Source organism: Tetrahymena thermophila (genome assembly GCF_000189635.1).
Source record: "Tetrahymena thermophila SB210 genomic scaffold scf_8254776, whole genome shotgun sequence".
Taxonomy (NCBI): Eukaryota; Ciliophora; class Oligohymenophorea; order Hymenostomatida; family Tetrahymenidae; genus Tetrahymena; species Tetrahymena thermophila.
Genome location: NW_002476534.1, coordinates 208,861 through 235,408, shown reverse-complemented (window position 1 = coordinate 235,408; position 26,548 = coordinate 208,861). Strand labels below are relative to the sequence as shown.

The 26,548-nt window shown below is 23.0% G+C and overlaps 7 protein-coding genes across 7 annotated transcripts; 4 read left to right on the top strand and 3 right to left on the bottom strand. All coding sequences in view use genetic code 6, as the record gives it.

Moving 5' to 3' along the window:
* Positions 1–284: 284 nt before the first annotated feature.
* TTHERM_00161210 (2 iron, 2 sulfur cluster-binding protein) lies at positions 285–1,634 on the bottom strand (the record flags this gene model as incomplete). Its single annotated transcript, XM_001009851.3, has 5 exons — positions 285–384; positions 495–678; positions 925–1,034; positions 1,229–1,301; positions 1,583–1,634. 5 exons carry the CDS (start codon positions 1,632–1,634, stop codon positions 285–287), a joined length of 519 nt encoding a protein of 172 aa, XP_001009851.1.
* Positions 1,635–3,642: 2,008 nt separating this feature from the next.
* On the top strand, positions 3,643–6,012 carry TTHERM_00161220 (inorganic anion transporter, sulfate permease (SulP) family protein; the record flags this gene model as incomplete). Its single annotated transcript, XM_001009852.3, has 1 exon — positions 3,643–6,012. One exon carries the CDS (start codon positions 3,643–3,645, stop codon positions 6,010–6,012), a length of 2,370 nt encoding a protein of 789 aa, XP_001009852.2.
* Positions 6,013–8,246: 2,234 nt separating this feature from the next.
* TTHERM_00161230 (zinc finger CCCH type domain protein) lies at positions 8,247–12,596 on the bottom strand (the record flags this gene model as incomplete). Its single annotated transcript, XM_001009853.3, has 5 exons — positions 8,247–8,665; positions 8,732–9,480; positions 9,541–9,609; positions 9,784–10,059; positions 11,464–12,596. 5 exons carry the CDS (start codon positions 12,594–12,596, stop codon positions 8,247–8,249), a joined length of 2,646 nt encoding a protein of 881 aa, XP_001009853.3.
* Positions 12,597–15,200: 2,604 nt separating this feature from the next.
* TTHERM_00161250 (vacuolar ATP synthase subunit H) lies at positions 15,201–17,540 on the top strand (the record flags this gene model as incomplete). Its single annotated transcript, XM_001009855.3, has 9 exons — positions 15,201–15,501; positions 15,764–15,986; positions 16,359–16,472; positions 16,532–16,649; positions 16,711–16,794; positions 16,856–17,013; positions 17,067–17,179; positions 17,236–17,344; positions 17,408–17,540. 9 exons carry the CDS (start codon positions 15,201–15,203, stop codon positions 17,538–17,540), a joined length of 1,353 nt encoding a protein of 450 aa, XP_001009855.2.
* A 540-nt stretch (positions 17,541–18,080) lies between these two features.
* On the top strand, positions 18,081–20,171 carry TTHERM_00161260 (vacuolar ATP synthase subunit H; the record flags this gene model as incomplete). The annotated part of the gene is made up of 9 exons (XM_001009856.3): positions 18,081–18,378; positions 18,550–18,778; positions 18,984–19,091; positions 19,144–19,261; positions 19,321–19,404; positions 19,459–19,619; positions 19,682–19,794; positions 19,850–19,958; positions 20,033–20,171. The coding sequence occupies 9 exons, from the start codon at positions 18,081–18,083 to the stop codon at positions 20,169–20,171; spliced, it is 1,359 nt and encodes a 452-aa protein (XP_001009856.2).
* Positions 20,172–21,014: 843 nt separating this feature from the next.
* TTHERM_00161270 (sperm flagellar protein) lies at positions 21,015–22,252 on the bottom strand (the record flags this gene model as incomplete). Its single annotated transcript, XM_001009857.3, has 4 exons — positions 21,015–21,116; positions 21,309–21,405; positions 21,534–21,756; positions 22,027–22,252. The coding sequence occupies 4 exons, from the start codon at positions 22,250–22,252 to the stop codon at positions 21,015–21,017; spliced, it is 648 nt and encodes a 215-aa protein (XP_001009857.2).
* Positions 22,253–23,442: 1,190 nt separating this feature from the next.
* TTHERM_00161280 (hypothetical protein) lies at positions 23,443–26,481 on the top strand (the record flags this gene model as incomplete). The annotated part of the gene is made up of 2 exons (XM_001009858.2): positions 23,443–26,326; positions 26,381–26,481. The coding sequence occupies 2 exons, from the start codon at positions 23,443–23,445 to the stop codon at positions 26,479–26,481; spliced, it is 2,985 nt and encodes a 994-aa protein (XP_001009858.2).
* Positions 26,482–26,548: the final 67 nt, after the last annotated feature.

Here is a 26,548-nt window from a genome sequence, read left to right as displayed (position 1 = left end):
ATTAAATAAAAAACAATTTTTATTTTTCTATATTTTTTTTTAATTTAATTTAAAAAAATATCCAAATTTAAATTTACTCTTTTCTAAAATAAAAAAAATGAAATTAAAAAATGGTATTTATTTTTGATTGAATTGTTTAATTAGAAACATCCAATGCAATAAATGAGTAGAGACTAACTTAAACTAATTCTTATGACATAAAATATAAAATCAATAAGAATAAAAGTTATCATCTTTAATGACAAGAGTTGCACTCCAAATTAAAAAGTTCTTATAATATTCAATCACATATTGTCTTCATAAACAGAGTTAGGATTTTGAGGAATGGAAATAATCATTTCGTTCATCCACTTTTCAACTAAGATACAGCAAGCTAATCTAGAGCTATATATTTTATTTAGTTTTAAATAGGTTAATTAGATTTTTTTAATAATTTTCTTCAATTAGTTGCTAATTGATAGAATGAATTAATTTATGAATTAATAAATTGATACTTTTCTGTGGTAGGATAACTGCTTCTAACGAGATTTCTTTCTTCGAGGTAGTGTAAGTTACCCATTTTATTTCTCCAAGGATTGGAGACAACAACTTAACAGGAACTGCAGAAAGGACCATAAGTAACGGGATCAATTGGCTTTTCTAACATAGTATTAATATCTTCACCACCTTCACAAGTAGCTATTATTTTATTAATAGATACGTTAATTAATTTATTTTTTAATTGCATAATATTCTTTAAAAAAATTTATTTATTTTATTTAAAAGGTTTATTTAATATGTTTTTTTTTTATTTGGATATCTCATTAATTTTGCTTTGCAATTTAAGAAGTTTCCTTATATGAAATATAAATATCTAACAGGATAGATATCATTTATTTAGTTTAAAATTAATTTAATTAAAATATTATTTCATCAACATTTTACCTACAATACCAGCAACTTTATTTCTTTGTAAAGCTTCCAAAAGAGATTCACCTTCAAAAGCAGAAATTCTTTCAAACTATCCAATACGATTTTAGATGTTGATCCAAATACTATTTTTAAAATATTGTAATCATAAATTCACTCACATTTAAAATTGATTTATTTTTATTTTATGTTTATAAAATGAGCATTTTATCCTATCAAAATATATTTATCAATAAGACGAATAAACCTCCAAAATAAATTTATGCGTTTGATAAACTGCTATTTTTATAAAAATATAAAATAGTAATTATGAAATCACATTTTATCAGCAACTCTATCAGCTTGATCACCAGCGTGATGATGGTGGTTACCAGCAAATCTTCTAATGCTATCTATAATTTATATTTAAAATAATGTTAGCTATCTCATTCTATTTTATACATTTTATTTGAATCTTAGGGATTAAAAATACAATCTGAGGCATTTCCATTTTTTTACTAATCGCAAAATCAACATTTCAATTAAACATATCATTTTAATAACATTAAAATGGAAAATGATAATATTAAACTAGCTTAAATTTATAATTTTAAACGCCTTTATTAGCTCAGCCTTACAGAAATGTTTTTCCCCTAAATATTTCTTAATTGAATTCAAAAAGCGATTTAAATACTTGTGAGTTGTTTATTTGAAAACTTTGCAAACTTTGACAATAAGCCCTACATTCTTATTCGATATTTTTCCTAATGTATTTTATTTATAAATTAGTTTGATTTGCTTTATTTATTATTCAAATCTAATAAATTATTATGTATCTAAATAGTATTTATTCTTCATTTCACATACCCATTTATCTATACATTTGATATTTATTAATCTTCTTTTCAATCCAATCTTTAATTTATTTATTTATTAATTTATTTCATTCTCCAACAATACGCTCCATATCTTAATTATATGGCTGTCTATAAACACTTAATAACTGTAATTATTTTCTTATTCATATTCTATTATAAAAATAATCAAATACTATCAAAACTATAATAAAATATAAAAAATATAAAAAAAATACCCTTATTTTAAATTGTTCTTTCTTGTATTTAACTTTTAAATTAATTCAATATTTATTCTGAAAATTCTTATGAGTGTAAACATAACTTTGAAAAAATGTTCAAAGCTATCTTTATCCTCATTAATTGTTTTATGTAAAATCTCATCAGTGTTAATAAGTTTAATATCTTAGGGTTTTCCTTTTTTATATCTTATTTGACTTAGTGACATGTTTTTGGATTACTATAAAAACAAAAAAATGTATAAATCCTCAAATAAATTTAATTTCCAAATTAAAAATATTATTTACTCTTTACTATCGAACAATATAGTTAATAAATACATAATTTTAGTTTTCTATTATAAAAATGATCTCCTAAATTTATTTACTTTTAATTTTAAATAATTTAAATCCTCATAAATTAATACCCTAATATATTAGCACCTTCAAGATAAAAAATTACAATTATAATACCTACCAAAAAGGTGAACATTTCAGAGAGATGTATGCTAATATATGAAGATTTATAATATTTTTGTAATTTTTAAGTTAATTTTTATAGTTTTTATATTTATTTTTTGTCTGAAATGCATTAATTTTATTTTTTTTAAAATAAAATGAAATATTAATAAAATTTTAGGAATTTCTAATATTAGACATTTCATTAATAAAAAAATGAAATCAAACTATAATTGTTGAACCAAGCTTATTAGTTTGATTTGAACTAAATTAATAACAGAACATTAATTTACTTTTAATATTATCATTTTAATTATTTTAAAATTTTTTATGTGCCAAAATTTAATAGTATTATAAATTACATCAATAAATATAATTAATCCTAAAATTTTGTTTGAATGAGAGTTAATTATAACCAATAAAAATAAAATTTATTTTGACAGATATATTTTTTCTTTCTATTAAATTTGATGATATTCTATTCTTTTTATTTAATATTATTTTTGAGGATTTTTTTATTTTTTTTAATATTTTGAAATAAATTTAATTTATATTTTTAAAATTAAAAATTATGAAAAAGTGTAATTATTAATAGTAAAGCTAGCTATTACTAACTTTATGAAAATAAAATTTTTAATTCAGTTTATCGTTCATTAAATTTTATCATATAAAATGGTTCAAAAATAAGAAATTGATTTTGGATTTGTAGTGATTATAAAAGAAAAATATTAGCTTCATTAGAAGTTATAACTAGATAAATAAATAAAGATAAATATTTTTTTAACTAGTAAAATTAGGTAGTAGACCTAAAATAAAATGTAAATCTATCTATAAATACAGCCAGCAAAAATTTATTTAAATTTTAAAGGTACTTTAATATTATTGATATTCATAGATTCATAGGAGTGCGATTTTAATCCAAAAGAAATTAAGAAAAAATTAGAAAAAATTGTTTAAAAATTAAGAGATTTTATATTACGAAGATTAGGTAAGAAAATAAGATAAATCATCTATCTATATTTAATTATAAGTAATTAAAGATTGGTTTTAAATCTACTTTTCAGCTTTAACTTTAGCAGCCAGGATAAATAATTAAATAAGTAATTTACTAAATAACTATCTAACAAACTTAGCAAGTAAATAATTAGTGCAAACAGTTTACCTAGCTCTCAAGGTGCTACAAATAGACATATTGAGTTATTTATTTTTCACACTGCATTTACATGAATGAAGATGATGATGAATATGATTTAAGGGAAAAGCTATTGCTCACCGATTAGATGAACAACAGATCTAATAAAAAAGATAATAAAAGATTTAGCTTGGGCAAATAAGATATAGAAATGCAACATGTCCATGAATTTGATTATAATTATAGCTCTAATCACAAAAAGAATAATTCATTTTCCATTTTATTGGAAGACAATCCTGAAAAGCCTACACACACTTCAAATAACCCACAACCACCAGTTTAAAATAATAGTATAAATTCTCCTGAAAAATCAAAACTTATCAAATAAACTAGTTACACGATTAACACAAATGCTTATAGAAATCAATTTATTTTGAGAAGGTTAATTTAAGATATTAGCTAAGGAATCAACTTGGCCTGTTTTAGCTACTTTTACTGCACCACTGTAACTAACTCGATTTAAAAACTACCCTTCGCAGGGTTAGTTGGATACATGATTGCTTCTTTAACCAATCTATTTTTGGGAAGCTCACGCTACGTTGTTTATGCTCCTTCATTTTTAGCAATTTCTTTCATAAGGACTTTGTCCAAAACATATGATTATGGATAAATCAGCATTGTAACTGCGTTAAGTGGTGTTTACCTTTTGATTTTTTCGAGATATCTTGATATTCAGAGATTAATATTTTTTGTTCCTGCAGCTGTTTTATTAGGATATGTTTATAGTATGGTTTTCTAGTTTATTTTTAACTACTTAGATTTCACTCTTGGGTTTCGTACCTTTAATGATACTGGCGATTTCTTTGAAAGAATTTAAAGCATATTTGATCATGTTAGTTGGTATTCGTTTGTAACTTTAGGTATAACTACTTTTTTGGTAGTTTTATATTTGATTCCCTAGATAAAATACACAAAATATCCATGGCTTTTAGTCCTTCTTGTGGCAAGTATTCTTCTAGGAATATTCGTAATTGATCCATCTCAGAATGTGAATATCGTAAGTTTGCTTTATAAAGATAGTGAGCCTTAGTGGTTTGATTTCCTAAAGTATTTAAAAAGGCCAATAATTTCGATATCTTCATTCCGTCTTTTCTTGCTTGTTGAATCTTTTTAACTGGCAATTTTAATTTACTTAGAAAGTCTATTTACTCTTAATTTTGCTGAGAAAGAATGTTCAGATAAAAATATTTAGCCATAAAGAGAAGCATTTGTCCTTTCAATAGCTAATGTAATTAGTGGCTTGTTTTGCGGAATTCCAGTCAGCGCAGGAATATTTTCTACCACTCTTAATGGAGTTTTGATTCGTAGAACCTCTAAATACCCTCGATTTATTTCCCTTTCTATTACAATTATATCTGAATTCATTGTAATCTATTTTAATATATCTATCCCTTATATTTGCTTTGCTGCTATACTTATTGGAGTACCTATTTTCACCCTAAAAATGAATTTGCATTTTCATGAGAATGCCACTTCAAAAAATATAGAGGTGTGGACTTAAGCTTTTGTTGGCTTTTTTTACAATCCAGTAATATCTGCGATTCTAGGTACATCATATAGTCTTCTACAAAAAGAATTGAGCCGATACACACTTCGCAGAAGATCTTAAAACTAATAGTTAACACCTAATACAAGTTAATTACAAAAAAGTTCATAAAAGGAGAGAGCTCAACAAAAACAAAAGTAGCAATAAGAAATGGTTGCTTTAAATATAAAATAGAATGAAGTACAAGACGATTAGGAAAACGATTTACTTAAAAAATTGAGCTTTGACATCTAACAATCAAAAATATAGAGTTTTATGCAATAAAGGTAGACAGACCAGTAAATATCACAAAACGCAAATGATGAAATGAAATTTATTTCAAGAAAAAAGCAAAAAACTATTGAAAAATATAACTTGATGAATGACTAACTTGTTTAGCTTCCTGATAACACTGAAGCTCACCCTGAAAATTTCGAAGACTCCTATTTGAAAGACTTATAATCAGAAGAATTTGAGGACAACAAATTCTTTATTTCTAGGTACAATGAAAATAATTAGCTATATTAGGAATATTAACAATAAGGGATTGAATCGTTTCTTCGCACTGACTCTCAGTTTATAATACAAGAAATAGATGGAGAAGTCTCAGTGGAACTAGTTAAATATGTTTAAGAATAAATTTGCTCTAAACTTTATTTATTTAACACATTTCGTGGAATTATTATTAAATTTAAAAATGTAACATTTTACGATATGAACTCTTTATTTTAAATTAAAATTTTGCTCTGTTACCTAAGTAAAAAATATCTTCCTGTACTCGTAACTGGAATGCCAGAATAACTAGCTGAAGATCTCTATCAAATAAATCCTTAGCTTTTCAAAGGAGATACATTAATCCTAGAGCTAAAAAGATGACAATAATAAATAACTTAAATATTTTTATTTTTCAAAAATTCAAAAATTTTGCTAAAAATCCATATAAATTATATGGAAATTAAAAATGTATAAATTAAAATATATCAACAAAAAATAAATTGTAATTATATAAATAAAATCTTCAATTTTGCTATATATCTATCTATCTATTTTTATAAGTACATTCTTAATAAAATTAATCAAAAATATATTTTTTGATATAAAAACAAATAATTTCTCAAAAAATTGTTAAATCAAAATAAAATTTCTTATTTTGATATAATAAATAATATTTTAGTTTAATTTAAAAATTTTTGAATAAATCCATAATTCTAAATATCTAGAAAATAAAGAAATTTTTTCACAAATAAATTAAATGATAATTTGAAAATATTATATTACCTTTAGCTATAATTAACTCTATGAACTTATTAATATTTAAAGACTTGTTATACAATTTTTGTTATTATCAAATTGCGAGTTAAAAACTAAATTGGGGTTTAAATTAGTGAGAATTTTTAGTGTATAAAATAAAATATATTAACTTTTAATTCAAAAAAAAAAATAATAAGAATATTTTAAATAAAAAAGAATAAAGAATTAGAAATAAAAAACAAAATTTAGAAAATAATTGAAGTTTAAATTGTAATTGTATTTTTTAAAAACTTAACAAAACAAGTTGGATTAAAAAACAATTATTTGAGAGTTATTTTAAAAATTTAGAATGTATGTAAACTTATGTAAAATTAAATTTAAAAATTAAAAATGATTGAGTTTTTTATTGAATGTATGTATTTATATGAAACATGAAAACAGGTGATTATTTCATTATTTCACTATATTAGTATTATATATTGATTTATTTATTTAAGAATATAATTTATAAAGTTTTCAATAATCAAAAAATTTAAAATCTATTTGAAACATAGAGTTAAGTTAGGTAGATAACTTATTAGTATCATAGTTAGCATTCCATATTGTACGAGAGAAGAAAGGAACAGAGGAAGGACGTAAGAAAAATCTTCCTAGGTTCTTTGTTACTTAAAAGCTAAATTTTTTTGAAAGGAGATTATTTAGATAGTATTGAAATTATATAACTATAAGTGTTTCTATTATATTTATAAACATTTTGCATAGAGGAAAAACAACTGCAAATCCTAATTAAAAATAAGCATTCTTATCATTTAGAATGACAAGGAGATTTAAGTATTTATGCATTAATATTTGCAAGTAGATAAATTTGCATCATTTTATTTTTAATTGAACTAATTAAACTAGACAGACTTAGTTTCGATTTGCAAATTTATTGTCTTTTGTATATAATTATAATTTCTTCACAATAGTTATATCTTCTGTTATATGATAGATTTTTTAATGTTATAATTTCAAATTATATATTTATAATTATCATTAATCAATAATTAAAAGCTGTTATTAATCAAATAAATGTCAAAAATGACTCTTGGTTGATGAAAATTTAAATGGTGTTTGAGAGAAAAATAGTTACTTATTGTTTTGACTTTTTATTTATAATTACATTTCAATTTGTGGTTTGGAAAATTAGTTTTAATAATTTAAATTATTAGTTTGTTTGTTGGTTGGTTTATTTTTGTATGTGTGTGTAACTTAAATTATTATAGTTGTAGCCTCATTTATTTTTATTTTATTTAAATTATTATTATTATTGTTATTATTTTAGTTATTAATAATATTATTATATTTATTTGTTAGCTTTTTTTGTTGTGGAATGGTTGGTTATTAGATTTATATATATATATTTATTTATGTTATTGTTGATGATGAAAATGCCTAATATCCAAATTGAATGGCTCTATAGATAGATATATAGATAAGGTATTGAAATATATTTGAAAATAATTATTTATATAATTAATGTCTAAGGAAAAGCTATTTATGAATTAGGAACTCAAAATTGAATAAACTAATCTAAGAGACTGTTCAAACGGAAATTAAAAACTTCAAACCACTTTTGAAATGAGAAAAAGGTTGGAAAACATCAATTAATGATATGATATGGAATTGAATTATATTGAATGGTGATATTTATTGAGGGTTAAAAATTTATGATTATGTTTGTGATTTTTATTATAATAATTTGATGACTAGGTAGATTGTTTGGTAAGTACATATGTTTGTATGTATGTAAGTAATTCTGAAGATAAGCAGTTGTTTCAATCAACTAAATTATCATTATTAAAAAATTTAGTTAGATATCAGAAAGTAATTTCATCAAAAATTTTACCAAGCTTTTGAATATCTTTATAATCTTATTCTTCGTAGTAATAACTAATGATATTCTTAAGGGTATTGCTTTGGTTATCGTTTAAGAAGGGTAGCAAGTAATTATCAGTATCAGCTAATTTCAATATCTATTCATCATTAAAATAATTAAGTAAGAGCGTTTCATACAACTCTGTTTAAGATTTCTTTTCAAAACATTTTCGAAGCTCTGAACTATATTTTAATTTTGGTTCATTGAATTAGAAAAATATATCCTCCTGGTTGATTTGTATGGTTCTTCTATCACTATCATTTATGATTGTTTGTTATTCGGAATCATTTTTTCCTAAAGAAGAATCTCTAGACTACTGCTGAGATTGCGATTTGCTGGAAGTTGTTTGATCAATGTCACCTAATTAATTATTTTATTGAAAAAAATTATTTAATTATGAAATTCTTTTTAAAAAAATATGTTTACTTTAATTTTAACTTTTAGCACAGTAAGGAATGTAATTATTTTAATAATTGGTATTAAAATAATTTAAGTTATTGATATTGTTCATATTAGACTAGTTATAAATAGCGTTTTGTTATTACCTATTATTGCTTTGGTTATTTTAATATAGATTCTTTTGATAGTTATCTACAAAATAATTATTGCTATTACTATTGTTGTAATTATTGTTATTATTATTATTACTATTATTGGCAAAATTTTAGTAAATGTTATTGCTGTTGTTTTACTACTTTTGATGGTGGTAGTTGTTATTATTGTTGTTGTTGTTGTTGTTATTGCTATTATTTTAATTGAAATTAGGTTGTTTTTTATCATAAGTCCTTTAGTGGTTAACAGCTTTATCATGATTTTTTTAATTATGGTTGTAATAATTTTACTACTATCCATATTAGCTGTTTGATTATTGCCTGTTTTGAGGGTAAGAATTGTTTTAAATATTCACAGTATTAGATTTAAATCTATTTTTTTAATTATTGCTGTTTGGATTATAATTTAAGTTATTTTGATTATTTAAATCTGTATTTGAGCTATTTTTGCTGTGGCTACTATTTGAATTGCTATTATTATTGTTGTTGCTGTTGTTATGATAAGACATATTCTGGTTAAGATTTGCATTTGATCCATTGCTTGAATTATTCATTTCTTCCTCTTGTTCAGTATAAAAAACATCAATAGGAGCTCCTAGTTTGACATCGTAGGGAATATTTGAGCTAAATTAAATAAACAAAATTTTAATTGCTAAATTTTAAAATATATATTATTAATATTACTTAATTAAACTTTTAAGCTTTTCTTTTGCCTCTTTTTCTTCTTTTTTCAGCAACTCTTCAGTAACAATTCTATAAAAGTAAATAAATAAATAATTAAAATAAATTTAAAGTGAATTAATTGTTATTATATTTCATTTAAAAAGCTTAAAATAAAATTTTTAATGTAAAAAATTTTTATTTTTAGTTTTTTAATATTTTATTCAATATGTATTTTGAATTAATTTTATTATTAATAAATGATACCTTCTTTCTTATTCAGAATGATAGTGCACGCATTCTTGATTTTAACAGTTTTGAGTGTCGCAAGACTTTGTTTTATAAAATTTAGGATGATAGTCGTATTCTTTCCAGCCATGGCAATTTTTACACTTAAGCTGCAAAGGACATTCTCCTTCGGAATATTTTTGTATATTAGATTTCTTCCATTGATCGCATTACTTTGGTTCAATCTAAAATTATTTAGGATCTCTTCTAAAATCTTATACATTGTGCATATAAGGACAATATGCGCGCTCATGTCTAATTTAAAATATATGAAAATTTATTTATAATCTAATACATAAATTTATTAATTTATCTTGTAAAATGTTAAAACTGTTGCATCTTTAATAAAAAATATTTGAATTTAAATTTTTATTGAAGATATTTATTAATTAACTAAGGACTTTCCTTATCTAAATAAATTTTTGATGATTACTTAAACAAGGAAGGAAGAAAGAAAAAAAGAATAGAGAGATGAATGTTTTTTAAACAGGTAGAACAGTTATATTTAGATTTTGTATTTTAGAGTAATGTTTGTTTAGATAAATGTGTTAATATAAACTGTCCTAAAATTGTTCACTTAATAAAGCAAAATAGAAAGCGAAAAGCTATTTTAAAATATTTGGATTGCTAATTGGTCTTATTAGAACTAAAAAAGATAAATTTTATTTTCACTTTTTATTTGTTTCAAATTTGATATTCATCAAATCAAATAAAAGATAAAAAATAAATAAATAAATAAAATCACACTAGAATTTTCATAATATATGATGAAACGGGGGAAAAAGGAAGTAATTATTCTTAAATGAAATTTAAATATAATTTTATCTGGTGATGATACTTCCTTAAATTTAAAATCAAAATTTAGCAGAGCAAAAATTAATTGTGCTGCTAATTATTTTAATAATGTGACGTGATGCTGGAAATTTTATTTTTGTAAAAAAATTAAAGTTTCTACTTTGTTTTCTATAACTAAATACTTAATAAATTAATTAAACTAAACTCTATCATTATTATTGTAATTCAAAGATAGTATATCAATTTTTACATTTACTGGAATTTTTACTTTTATAAGAGGAGTTTTTACACTCACTAATTTGTATTAGTTTCTTTTATACTTTATCAAAGCTCCTCTTAACCGATTTTTAATTTGCAAAGTTATTTTTTATTTTTAATATAGCTCCTTTATTATTGGTTTTTTGTTTTTTATTATTTGCTTTTTCAAATTAATTTTTGAATCTATCTATCTATTGATAAATCTATCTAAATGTGTATATTATGTATCTATTTTTGCCTTTCAAAATAATTTAAATTTAAAATATTCAAAATTTTGGTACAAATAAGCTTTCATTAAATATGAATGAATTTTTTTTCAAAGGCACTGTTCTCACTTTGTATACACTAAAATCAAATTTTGTGAGCGAAATTATTTATTGGTTACAAAAAATGACTACTTAGAACTCGCTTATTGAAATGTGTTTGTTATTTATTCACTACCAAATTTTTTTCTCTCTCTCTTTTTATGCATAATTTTTGGAATATTAATTTTAAATGTGCAATTAATTGAAATTGTTTTGAATTTCAAATGGCTTAGTCAAAAATTTGAAGGGAACCAAAATTGAATGAAATTAAATTAGAATTTTGAAGAAATAAATTTATTACTTTTAAGTGTTGGGACACCAAACAGTTTTGTAGAAATACATGTAGAAAATAGCATCTTTAGGAAGTTTGCATATCATGGGAATGACTATTTCGTTTTCGTCATGAGCGAAAGAGCAGAAACTACCGTACTCGCATTTCTAGTTGTTTTCTTTAAATGATTCACAAAATTTTGCTTTGTACCTGAGAGGGTGGTAGAGTTATTCTACTTTATTATGGACTTATGGACAATTGTCTTTGAGGGGACATTTATCTTTTTTTTTACATTCATTAAATGAATATTAGTATTTTTCAGGACATCTTCTCCTATCACCCTAGTTATGAAAGTATGGGCATTTTTTCTTTTCATGCTTATCTCTTTTTGTGCACTCGTGCACTTTAAAGTCCTAAATTTTAAGTCTTCTTTAGTCTATCGAATATGATTGAGAAGAAGGGGCTTGAGGTTACAGGGAGTTAATGTTGTTGTTATTGTTATTGTTATAATTACTTTTTGATTGGGTATTTTACGAGGGATTGTTTGAGTTTAAGTTTAAGTTTATCTAAGACTCTAACGAATGCACACTTGAATGGTTCTTTGAAGGATGGTCTCCCATTTAAATAGCACTATATTGACTTGGGTAAATGCAAGGAGAATTTAACTGAGAAATTTTTTCGCTGGATGCTCTATTAATTTGTAATTAATTGTAATTTAATAAATGTTTTTAGTCATTGTTTGTCTCAGTAGATTTTTGCTATTAAGAACCGTTTTGAGGATGTCTTACTGAAGATTTTCCAACAGGAGAAGTAAATTGGTTGACATTGTTATTATTCTGAGGATTATAATTAGATTACTATTATTCAAGATTAAACACTCCCTGAGGCAGATAAAATTATTATTGCTACTGATTTACCAATAAGTGTTAATTTAAATCTTGATAATGAGGATGTTTACTCAAAGGAATTCCGAAGTAAGTTGAATCATTTGGTTGGAAATTATTCATAGGCATCTTTAAGTTATAATTATTTTACTGATAATTTATCTAATACTAATTTTGTTGTCCTATATAATTTGGAGTAACTTAAGGGGAGGAGATGCCAGAAGAATCAATTCTTATTTACTGCTAATTAAGTAAAAAATCTCTCACTTATTGAGCCATTTATTTTTGAAAATGTTTGATGACAAATTGTGTGCGTAAATTTGAATTTATGTTAAAATATTTATTGATTTATTAATAATTTTGCAACTCAATAAATCAATTAATCAATCTCTCTGCTTTCTGTGCCTATCTAGGACTTTCTCAATCTCAATGAGTATCTCTTTCAACCCTGGGAAGGCCCTTCTCTCAGTAAAGTCTAATATCTATTGACAATATGGGAATTTATAATGTTCTGTCTTTAAATATAGTATATAATCCCAAATTTTTTTTCAATCGATTGTTTGTACCCTCGTTATAATTTCTCTCTTTTTTCACTCTTTAATTATAAATAATTTTTTCTTGTTCGCTGTCTTTAAACTCTTCAATGCTTGCTTTATTAATTAACTTTTAAAGCTGATTATAGCCTTGTAATAATTATTATTATTATTTTTTTTTGTTTTTTTTTTTGATGTTTTTACTTTATTATTTTACTTGCTTTTCTTTTAATAATTATAATAATATTTTTTTTATTTCATTACTTAATCAAAATTTTTCTTTCACTTTGACTCTAACTCTCTTGGTTTGGGGGTACAAAAAGCTAATCTATTTTGTATTTGCAATTTAATTTAATTAAAATTTGTTTGCATTTTCAAGTCTGTTTTTATTGATCCTCTCAAACAAATTTCTTTTACCATCCCTTTATCCTTCTACATACCCATAAAAATCAGCATTAAATTATCATATCAAGTAAATGAATGAATATTCACACAAAGACCTGTCAACTTTTCACATCATTCATTCAACAATTTTAAAAGTGTTATAAACCTTTACTGATCTTTCTAAGGTAAGACTTTCTTCGCATGTTTAAAATTTACATAAAAACTTAACTAACAAAAAATTAGCAAAAATATCAAATCAAGCATTAATTACTTGCTATTTATTTTGCTTGCTTGTGTATTTCAAAATTATATTCATTTTATTTTAATTAGAAAAACACTTCTTTAAATTACTTTAATACATTCAATAAATTTTCTATTATGCACGAATTATTATTTAAAAAAACTTTCTTAATAGTCGCAATATCTATTTTTTCTCTTCTTTTTTATATTCTCTTTTCCTAAAATTCATGCATATATTAACAAAAAATTTAATTAATAAATAAATAGATAGATAGATAAACTATATAGTTTGTTAGTTTTTTTGACAACTCATTTTTTACTGAAATTAGCTAAATTCTTTTTTAGAATCAAGCTCCAATTAATTGATTTCTTTGCAAAATTTTTATTCATTTTAAAATTCTAAATACCTCCTCCTAAATTTCTTTTAAAAATCATTCATTTTTAAATGATTGCAAAACGAAATAGATACTTTTTTAATGGAAAATATATTAACTGTTTATATTGTATGAATATTTCTTTTAGTCCAGGCAAATTATATGTCAAAAAATTTCGGCCTAGGGCTCAAATTTTCATAACTTTATTTATTTACTTTTGTATGTATGGGTAAAAGTAATCAAATTTTGAAATAAAAAGAAAAAATTAAAAAAAGAAACGAAATCTTAATATTGCTAATTGAGTTAATAAAATTTATTAAAATATTTAAAGGATGATATTAAAATTTAATTATCTTTTCGCGTAATTTTCAATAAGATAGATAGATAGATACATTCTATATATCTATCTTCATATTATTAATTCTAATTCATATTAATAAAATCAACAAATCTCAATAAAATAAAAGATATCTAACCTTTTTTTATGCTTTTTATAATACGCTACAATTTAACTTTTCTTTTTTGCATTCTTATAATAACAAATGATATTCCAAATTATTTAGTCGTTCTTTAACACTAATCTTCTTTAGAGAAAATTATCAAAGTATTAAAATTACTTTAATTTTAAAAATCTTTATTGTCTTTGATTTCTATTAAAAATACTTAAAGTTTTGCTCAAAAGAATTAAATACCTGTTTTTATTTAAAAATAAACTTAATTACTAACCTATAACAAATTAAAAAAATAATTTAAACAGTTTATCTTAGAAAGTAAATTAATTATTTTTGAAATTCAATAATGTTTATCAAAATATTAAAACAATTCTTTCAATAGAATTTAGATTTTAAAAAAAATAATTATGAAATTAATTTCATCAATAGTTATAATTTTAACTTTTTCTTAAGTATTTTAAGATGTGATAATAAATTATTTAATTTATTTTATTGTAGATTATGAGATATTTAATTATTTTTTATACAAAATCTGTGTGTAATCGATGTTTTAATTTTTGCTCGCAAATAAAAATTAAGTCATTTTAATTGAGAAAATCTAAATCATAAATATATGTTAAAAAGATATTGTATGTATAAAGTAGGCATAGTGAAAGATAATAACAAGAGTCAGCAGCATTTGCAAAAGCACGAAGATGAATAAGTCTGCTTTCTTTGTGTATCATTCAATTAATAGTAATATATATGATGAATTGGTTTTGAGCAGAGATTCTATTTTGTGCAATAAAATAAAATCCTTTATTAATTACGAATAATAAAAAAGATAAATTAAACTAAATAGTTTATAAAGCAACGAAGTAAATTAAGGAATTAAATAAAAAATAGATAGATATAATAGAAATGAAGAGAAAGTATCTTAATTATTCTTTTGTTTTCTACGAGCACGAAGCTTCTTTAAGGGAAATTTAAGAAAGAACAAATGACATAGTTAACTTGCAAAACTAAGGAAGTTTGGTCAGGCCAGAAAATCAAGCTTTGTTCAAGAAATTTGTCGAAGCTGATATCAACCAATAGCGTGACATGATTACCAAATCTGAAGGAATAGGTTACGTTAATATGCTTTTCGATATTACAAATTAATGCAATCACAATTCTGCAATCATGATGTATGTTCTTCCAACAATCGATGGCATCATTTTAGGTAAATTTTTTACAATTAATTATATTAAATGATAGCGAATTACAGATATAATTTCTTTTATAAATTTTGAAAGCTATGCTTTGCATAGGTTCATGTCTCAAAGCTTTGAATAAAAACAGAATAAAATGAAACTAACGCCAAAAAATTAATGCAAATAAGAAATTAAAAGAAAGCATGATGACATTTTTAAAAATTTCTTCAACAAAAATTTAGCATAAAAAGAATATTTTCAATTCTAAATCAAATAATTTTTAATTTAAAGATGACAGAAGAAATATCTAAAAGTTCTTGCAAAGCTTTTAAGATCAACCTGATAACAAGAACTGGTTAACTGTTTTAAATTAAATTTTATAGCTTCCCAGCTTTGATAAGATTGTTTATGAAGCTGCTGCTAGAGTTAGAAGTTAGATTCTTGCTGAATTAGATAAGAAGAGTTTCTTAAATGAATAAAAGTAATTCCTCTAATGGCTCATCAGATCTAAGGAGTAAATATTTTATTTATTTGCTTATTTCTTTATTTAAATTCTTCAGAATGGAGTCTCATATCCAATACCTTTATGTCTGGTTAAGTGTATTCACTCTATCGAAAAGTTTTGAAAGTACACCTAATAAGATAAATGGAAATAAAGAGTAGTTCTTGACTATTAAAATTATTAAATGATATTGAAAAAAGATACATAAAAATTTGATATAAAAAATTTTTTATTTCTGAATAAAAAGTGAAGCATTAATCCATCAAAATTATATTTAAGTCAAGTCACAACTATTTTTTATTTTTATTTATCTGACATCTAACAAACTCACTCATTATTTGCATTTTTATTTACTAACTAATCCCTTAAATTTTTACTTTATAGTGTCAGTCATAGCTCTAACCATTTGGATGATTTCTGTTTAACTACTTGCTTCGCTTTCCTCCTTAAGCATGAACATCTCGTTAAAGTTTTCCTTGACAACAATGGTGCTTAATTGTAAATAATAAATATTGCCTCTAATCTATTTTAAAAATTGTCAAAATAATAATTTACAGCCTCCACGAAAACATGAAAAAGAATCCCTCTGATCTTTAGAAAATGTACTACACTCTTCTTATTCTCTGGTTAATTTCATTCTCTGAAAAATCAGTTCCCTTCTTCACTGATCCTAAAGTAAATTTTATAAGAGATTCAAAAGAAAAGTATTTTTAACGATTGCATACTAAATAAAAAGTTAAGACTCATTGGACAATCAATCGAAGTTATTCAAAAAATATCTAGAGAAAAGCTTGTTAGAGTTGCTTTCGCTTGCTACAAGGTAAATGAGCAATTAATAATAAATAATAGAAATTTTAATATTGTTTTTCATATTATTAAAGAACTTATCTCAATACAACAACTGCATTGAAGTTATTGTTGACAATGATTTACTTAAGGTCTGTGAAACTTTATTGAAAGGCAACATTAAGGAAAAGGAAGTTTTAGATGACATTTAGTTTATGGGAGAAATCCTTGAAAAGAATATAAGAATTCTTACGTAAAACTAATTTATAAATTTAGGATTAATATCAATAGCATTTTTTAAAAAAGTTCATACGAAAAATACGAAAAAGAAATTAATATGCAATTACTTGAATGGAGTCCAGTTCACACTGAAAAATTCTGGAAGGAGAATGTCAAGAAATTTGAAAATTAAGATTATTGTAAATAAATTAAAAAAGCAAATTATAATCTAATGAAATTTAATTTAAATAATTAGAAATGATTAAAAAGCTTTGCGATTTACTCAACAGTGATAGATAAAAGAATGTTGCTATTGCTTGCTACGATATTGGTGAGTTTTGCAGATTCCATCCTTTTGGTAGAAAGTAATTTTGTTTGGATAATATTGTACAAGCAGATTTTTAATTAATTTTTTAAATAAAATAAAGTGTTATAGAGGGATTAGGAAAGAAGAGTGTTATTATGAAATTAGCAAATGATGCTGACCCTGTAATAAAAGAAAACGCCTTATTAGCTTTGCAAAAAATTATGCTTCACAATTGGAATGCTCTTCAAAAGTGATCTTAATCTATCAATATTAGTTCTCTCTCAACAAATTAAATATTAATAAGAATTAAGATAATTTTTTATTAAATTTATATTCTATTTGTCTTCATTTTAAGTATCACAATATTAGCAGTTTTGTAAAGTTAGTTTAGTAAACTATTATTAGTGTTTCTTCTACCAAAAATTATTTCCAAATTTAATAAAAATGCTTTTTATTTTATCCATCAACAAGCTAGCTTTTTATATATAAAATTAAAATTATTGTTGAATAAATTTGATTGAATGTGAATATAGAAGAAATTTTATTTCTACTTGTGTTTTTTATGTAAATAGAAGAATTAGAAATTGTATAGGATAAGGGAATATATCAAATAGATTGATAAATAGACTCACTTGATAGTAAAATTCATAATAAAATTCTGTCTGCTAAATAAATTTTTTATCTTTTACAAAAAGCTATAAAAAATAAATAAAATATCAAAAATAAAATATCTATCCAATATTAAATTTCATTTTGTTAAGCCAAATAAACGAATAAATAAAGAACCAAACACCATGAAGAGAAAATACTTTAACTACTCCTTAGTCTTCTATAATAGAGATGAGCCTCTAAAGTAATTGCAATAAGACGTTGAATATGGAATTCAACTTTCTCACTTAAACTAGCAAATTTCAAACGAAACATCCACTCTTTTTAAGAAATTTAATGAGAGCGATATCTCAGCATAAAGAGAACTTATCAAAAATAGTGCAGCAGTCTATTTCTCAACATTTTTTGAAATTCTTACAGAAGCTTATGAAGATTAAAAAATTATGAGGTACTTATTACCTACTATTGATGGAATCATTATGGGTAAATCTTCTAATAAAATTGATTTAAAATTCTAGCTTTTAATAAATGATTTCTTTTTTCATGATTGTGAAATATGAATCTAGCTTAAAATTATAATTGATATTTATATCATTTATTGAAAGAACTAACTTGCCATTTTTTTGAAAATTTATTTTAAAATATTTATTTTAGATAATAGAAGAGTTTTGTAATACATTGTACAAAGCCTTTCTGATTAAGAACCATAAAAAAATTGGTTGACTGCTTTAAATGTCATAATTCATAATGATAATAATCACATCACTGTGACTGAAGCTGCTCTCAGAATTAAAGCTTGCATAATTGGTGAGCTAGATAAGAAAATTTATCTCAAAGAACAACAAGAATTCCTCTTAAAACTGCTTAACTTATAAAATGAAAAGTAAATCTTAGCTTTAATTAAAAAATACTTAATAAATATAATTGATTGACCAAAATAAATTAAAAAAGAAATATTTTAATTGAGTTTTAACTTAGAAATTTAAAGTAGGATTTTGCTTAATATTTATAAAGTGTTAAAACAGATAAGATCTTAATATAAATCTTTATTTGATCTATTTAATGATATATTTTACATAAAATAATAGCAATAAATGTGGATAAGTAGAAGATTATTGCTTGATTACAAGTCTTGCCTTTATCCTTAAGTAAGCTCATCTAGTAAATAAATTTATTGACAACAGAGGTTAGGAGAGGTAAAATAAATTTGAAAGTATAGTCATTATAATTTTAGTTAATAATTAATAGAATTTACTAAATCCTAAAGAAGAATAAAAACGATCTATAAATTATGTATTATACATTATTGGTTTTATGGCTTTTATCCTTCTGTGAAAAATCTATTGAAAGTTTCCTTTAACCTAATGTATTCAAATTTTCTAATTATTATTTTTAAATTCTATTTAATTCTTTTAAAAATAATAGCTAAGATTTATTTCTTCAATGGTCGAAACTATTTAAAAACTATCTAGAGAAAAGCTAATCCGTGTTGCATTCTAATGCTTAAAAGTATTAAATTTTTATTTTCAAAATGATGATTAATCTCATTTTATTTAAATGCAGAATTTAGCTGAGAAATCTTAATAATGCATTGAAGTAATGGTAGACTGTGATTTATTGAAATTATGCGAAACTTTACTCAAAGGAAATATAAAAGATAAAGAAGTCATTGATGATGTTACCTTTTTGGGAGAAATTCTTGAGAAAAACATTAAAATTTTAACGTAAATTATAACTAGTTTATCTAAATAAGATATTTATTTATTTATTTAATTAATCAAATAAGTTCATTTGAGAAGTATGTCAAAGAAATTAATCTTTAATAACTTGAATGGAGTCCTGTTCACACCGAAAAGTTCTGGAAAGAAAATGTCAAGAAATTTGAGGATAATGATTATAGTAAAATATATCTAATGAAAAAAGAAACTTAATAAAATATTTCATTAAAAATTAGATTTAATTAGTAAGTTATGTGATTTGTTAGATAGTGATATTCCTAAAAATGTCGCTATTGCTTGCTATGACATTGGTGAATTTTGCCGTTTCCATCCTTTTGGTAGAAAGTAAGTTAATTTTTTTGCTTTTAAAGACCTTAAAAAAAATAATTTATATTAATAATAATAAATTTTTCTTTTAGCGTAATAGAAAGATTAAATAAAAAAAATATCATCATGCAAAAAGCCAGAGATTAAAAAGTGGATCCCTCAATAAGAGAAAATGCTCTGTTAGCCTTATAGAAAATCATGTTGCACAACTGGTCAGCTATAAATAAATGAATAAGAAATAATATTTTTAATATAAGAATACATTTATTCAATTTGTATTAATTTATAAAATTATTTTCACATGTAAAAATGTCAAATTTTAGAATAATTTGTTTAAACTAAAAGAAAAATTAATTTCTTATTAATTTCATGAGTAATTGCATAAAAATAAATATTTTTGTTAAATTTTAAAAAAAGAAACTTTTTAAACTTGGCAATCAATTTATTGTAATGAAAATTTATTTGATGAGCCATTAAATTATTTTAGCTAGAATGTTACAATAAAATTTGTTAATTTAAATACAATTACATATGAATGATGATATCATTCAAGAAATTTTATATCATAATAGCATTTTATTAATTTGATTTTTGTAAATTTTAATAAAAATAAGTATTAGAGTATAAATAAATTAATAACAGAAATATGATTTTTTAATGAATGGATTTCGAAAATTAAAATTTCTTAATTAAATAGTGTGATAATTTATCAACCATATAATTACTTACTGGCTTTATAGGTATAAATTTTAACAAATGATTTATTGGATAAAATCAAATGAAAGAATGATAATTTTATAAAAATACTACGAAGATTCTTGCATATTGATAAAATATAAATGTATATATAAACAAAAAATATGTGAAATTTATGTATAGTGAATTGTTAATCAAATCTATGTTAGCTAATTTATTGGTACTAACTAACTAGCAAGATTGGTGAGTGAGTCGAGTAGAGGTGAATTAGTTGTAAATTATATTGGTTAAGAGAAATTTAATAAAGAAGGGATTGTCTTAATTATTACTACACGATATGTCAAACTTCTCAGACAGCTTATTATATTTATTTTCAAATCAATATAGGCCATGTTCAGCCATTCTATTTTAAAGAGTTGCTATTTTATTATCTTTTAATTTTATTAAATCTTCTAATTTCTTCATCTTTAGCTCTAAAATCTATTTTTTAATAAGCAAGGAATTTAAATAATTAAAGCAAGAATTTAAATTTTAATATATAATAAACTGATAAACATTGATAATTTTTCATTGAAATGATTAGAGAGAAGTTTAGTTTGATTTGATTTGATGGTTTTATCAATTTATTTTATTAGATGTTTAGGATATCTTGCAAAATATTTATTTATTTACCTCTATGGTTTCTCTAAGTTCGCTTATAGTTTAATCCTTTTCCCAAATGATTTCATCTTACTATGATTGCTAATACTGGTTATCCTAATTCTAAAATCTATTTTTAAATTAAAAATTATTTATGTCGCTAGAAATATATTTATTGCAGTTATTAGAACATAAATAAAAATTTATTGAGGAACAAACAAACTTTTATGTATTTTCTATGAGTATTTAAATAATTACCTTTACTTGTTATTTCCTCTATCCATAAGAGCACCACCACGCTTTATTTGGTTGAAAGACTTTTGAGATTTTTCAGGTGAAAAATTTTAAGGATCGCTATTAAAAGCTTCTATGTGATTCTTGACAAGCTTTAATACTCTTTCAATCACTTCTGGCTTGCATTCAACGATATTTGTTATATCAGTTTTACAAACTAGCAAGCCAAGCTTAGAAAATACTTTCTCTAATTAATAGTTAAAGACAAATAGTTAATATAAATGCATGTTTAGCTAAAAATATTTTTCAGTTTCTTTCTAAAATATCTTTGAATTAATTTGAGAAAAGAAGCTCATGCTAATTAATTGCACTGAAAATTAATTGATATTGGTTGAGCAACTATCTGTAGAAATTAAAATATCCTAAAATATAATAACAATTGTGTTTTTTGTAAATCAAGCTGCCTTTGCAAGCTAATGATTGATTATCCATAATAAAAACTTAACGAATAACTTACTGTTGAGAGTTTCCCAATTGTAATATTTTTGTTTAACTGAATTAGCTGCTGAATAATTGTGTAATTCAACTAATCTGGGGATGCAGTGAGCTACTACTTCTGCCATTAGAACTCCATCTGAAAAATCTCTTGCTATATTCTTCTTTGGGCGGGAGAGTGGGATAGAATCTACCCAACTATAAATTTCATTCAATTAATCTTCGTTTAAATGAGGAGCTTCTTCCATTTTACTTATTTATCTAATTTTACTTACTTAATTTATAGTTTGTTTCTTTTATCTCTTATTCTTTCTTTAATTTTTAATTATTTTCTTTATACAACAGTATACATTTGATTCCTTTTATCGTTATTATTTAATAGATATTACATCAGCTCAAAAAAAACAAACAATCAAACACTCACAATCATTCACAAATTTTAATTCATTTTGTTTGATTTTAAACTATTTCCCAATTTAAATTAAAAATAATTTGTTTTTTTTCTTTTTCTTTCATTCGATCAGCAACCTTGGTAGCTCAATTATTTACATAGAGAAGCAAATATACACAATAAAATCAAAAATTTAAGACATTCTGTCATTGAGATAGTAATTAAAATTTTACATGTTTAAGATCTATTAAGAAAAATATTCAAGATAATTTAATTTATTTTTATTTTATTTTTATTGCTTAAGTTTTATTTAATAATTCAATTAATCCCTGGCTAGACAAGCATATCTTTTTACTTAATTTTTTTCAGCCAGTCACATTTCCAGTATTGTATAAATCACAAGTTATTTGTAAAAATATATTATTCCCAGCATTTATCAAATTTTGTTCAATTCTTATTCCATAATTTGTTGTAAAATTAAAATAAAATTTGAAAATATTTTTAAAATTACACAATAATTAAAAAAACTCTATAAAGTGAACTCACTTTATACACGTTTAAAAAATCTATTATTCATTCCAAACTATTTTTTTTTTCTTTCAAATAATATTTTTTTTAAATTAAAATTTCATTTTTTTTTTTAAATAAAAAAAAACATAATTTAAAAAAAATTAATGTTTAAAAATTTAATATTTTTTACATTCATTTAAGCATTTTATTAAATTTATTTATACATTTTTGAATTGAAAAATTGAATTTTTGTGTTAAAAATTAAAAGATAAATATATCAAAGTTAAAATATTGAAGATAAAAATTAAAAAATAATATTATTTAGTTAAAACAATTTGTTAATTTTTTCAAATTTATGACTGTAAAAATTAATAAATATTTAGCTTACTTCGAAATTTTATTATTGATTAGTTATTTTCTAAGATTAAATATGTTAACGCTAATATCATTTTAGGATTTAATCAATATTAGCTTTATAACAAAATATTCTTTTACCTTTACTTAAAAATTTCTTAAGTTTAAATTAAGTACTGTTTGATGGAATAACAATCATAGTATAACAGGAGACTAAATTTTTGTGAAATCCAAGTTGTTTGTCAGCAACATGAGATTATTGTTAAATTTAAGGATATCGCTGAAGAGCAGTACATTTCTCTGCTTGAAAATTGCTTGAAGCAGCAGGAAATTAGTTTTTATAAGAGTGAATGTTAAATTGAATCTGATTAGCAACTCTCTAAAAAATATAATTTAACTGTGAGCAAAAAGATTTATTATGATTTTGTTCCAATGAAATTCTCAAATGAAAACACTTAAAATTCATTACATTTACAAAAATATTTATAGTAGCTGCAGAAGTATTTATCGCTTGCATGTTTAAGCTAATACATTTTGTGCAAAGAGCTATTTTTTAACGATTTTGCAATTATTTTACCTTCAATGTTTTTTGGTGAATCAAAACTAAATCAAGTTAGAGAATTCTTTAGAATTTTTTTTGATGAAGGCAGCTTCGAATAAAATAAAGAAAGTATCCAATAGCAATTTATCATTAATGAATACCAATTCTGTATTGACATTATTAAGCAATAACACTTCACAAAAACTTTAAACTGGAAAAATATTAAAAAGTTTATTTAATAAGTAGATGATAATTAAGAATTTTTTATTGACCGCACATAAAATTTAATAGTAGATTATATCAAAAGTCCAAATATAATATCTAAAGTGCTCAATAATTTACCATAGGAAATCACATTTTTAAGACTAAATACATGCTCGATATCGAAATTAGAATCGTTCTTTCCTAATAAATACATACAGCAGGTAGAGAACCTTGAATTGATTTCTCTTAACTAAGATCAATATTTGTTCGCTAATTCTAGATTAAAGGTTCATCAAATTAATTAATTTTAAGAACATTTTTGCTGTTTAAAGAGATTAGTTTTGGTAGATTTGGTAGCAGATGTTATAAAAGCTAACAAATTAGAATAGCTCACCGTTATAAATAATTACAGTGATGTTTTTTACATAGAATTAGACTCTAACTGCGCTTTGTAATCTTTAATTGTTTAAAGAGTTAATGCGTTTCAAATTAATGAAGTATAATTTTTGTAAAATTTGTAAAAACTAATTTTATTTGATGTTGATATCTTAGAAAAGGATCTTTAAATGATTCTTGATATATCATTTAACTTGAGGTATCTCAAAATGAAAGATATTCATTTTATCAATTGGTAGCTACAAATTAAAAACTAGAATTTAGAATACATAAGTTTGGATACTATGGAATTCGAATAAGAAATATCAGATATTTTTTGTTGTGAAGCTTATCCCACTGTGAAATACTTTGCTTACATTAATTGTAGGATGCACACTGATATAACCTTAAATTGTTTTAATAAATTTAAAAATGCCTAGGAGTTATGCTTGATTGATAACACACTTGGCGATCACTTTAAGTTAGATATTTCTGAAATGACTGAGCTTAGAAAGTTAACTCTTTTGTGCAAATAATGCAAATTGTATATCAGCGATGAATCGAAACTTTAAATCTTAGACTTTAAAAATACAAATGTGATAAACTTTGAAAAGATAGCTAGCCTACTTAGCTCTAGTGCACAATAAATTAATATTTCTCAACAAGTATTTGCAGCAAGCTTTGTAAATGAAGTTAAGAAACTTTCCTTCAGCAATTTAGTATAAATAAATTTATCTAATTCAAAGTTAAGTGGAGCTCTAGATTTTTCATAATTGTGTTGCAGTGCAAGTAATTTAAAGCAAATAGATCTTTCAAATAATTAAATTACTGAGTTTAGCTTATTAAGTGAAAATTCAAATTTAAATACTTTAAATTTATCTTATAATGCATTATAGAATGTACTGCTAAATATTAATTCAGTAAATAATTTACTCTTAAACAATAATTCACTCAACAAAATAGAGTAAATTAGTATACAAAGAGCATCATTCATTTGTTTACATAAAAACAAGCTAGATAATGTTTAAAATTTATTAGAATAAGCCAATTAAGTAGAAGAACTAGACATTTCATGCAATAACATTGAAGATTTAACCATTTTAAGTATATGTAAATTGAAAAAGCTTGATGCCTCTTGTAATAAAATCAAATAAGTTCATTTAATAGGAGAAATAGATAATCTCGATTTGACAAATAACTAACTTCAACAACTTATTTTGAGTGAGGAAGAATAAAACATTATAAAAATCAAGCATTTAACAGCGAAAAAAAATAAATTAGAAGAAATTCCTAAAATTTCTAATAAAAGTTTGTTAAGGCTAGATATTTCTTATAATTAAATAAAAACTATTAAATAGCAGCAACTGACTTATGATCTACTTGAAAATTTAAATTTAAGCAATAACTTGATGTAAAGCTGTGATGATCTATTCTAAAGCAAGTCTTTTCCTAAATTAGAGATTTTAAACCTCAGCTCAAACTTAATCGAATCCATAGATGAGAATGTTGATAATTTATAAAGCTTAAAAGACTTAAATCTCTCTAAAAATAGCATTGATAGTGCTGACCCTCTATTTGTCTAACCTAATAATTTAGAAAAAATTGATTTGTCGTTCAATAATTTGATTTCTTTGACTCGTTATCAAATAAATTCATAAAATAAAATCAAAATTCTTAAGTTAAAGAAAAACACTTTAACTGATTCTTCTTTAAACAAATTTGCTAATTTGAATAATCTTGAAATCTTAGACATATCAATGAATTTATTCACTGACTGCATTAAGTTTTATCATCAGTTACCAAAATTAAATTCATTAACATTAGCTCTAAATAACTTAACTAACGAAGGAATAAAAAATATTTTTGAGTGTATTTAAGATATTTTTCCTTCACTTGAATAGATAGATATCATGCACACGTAGGGAAATACACTACCTTAATTGAAAAGTAAATATTAATTTATTCTATTTTTATATATTTATATCTTTTAAATACTCTAAGGTACCAAAATTAGTTACATATACTAAGACAATAACTTTTTCTTTGACAATTTAGAACAAAATAAATAGTTATACATCAAAGGAATCCTTTTTTAATCTTGATCAATTTTCTTTAAAATATATTTATGTTGCTTATTATTTGTTATAATATTTATTTGTAAAACTATGG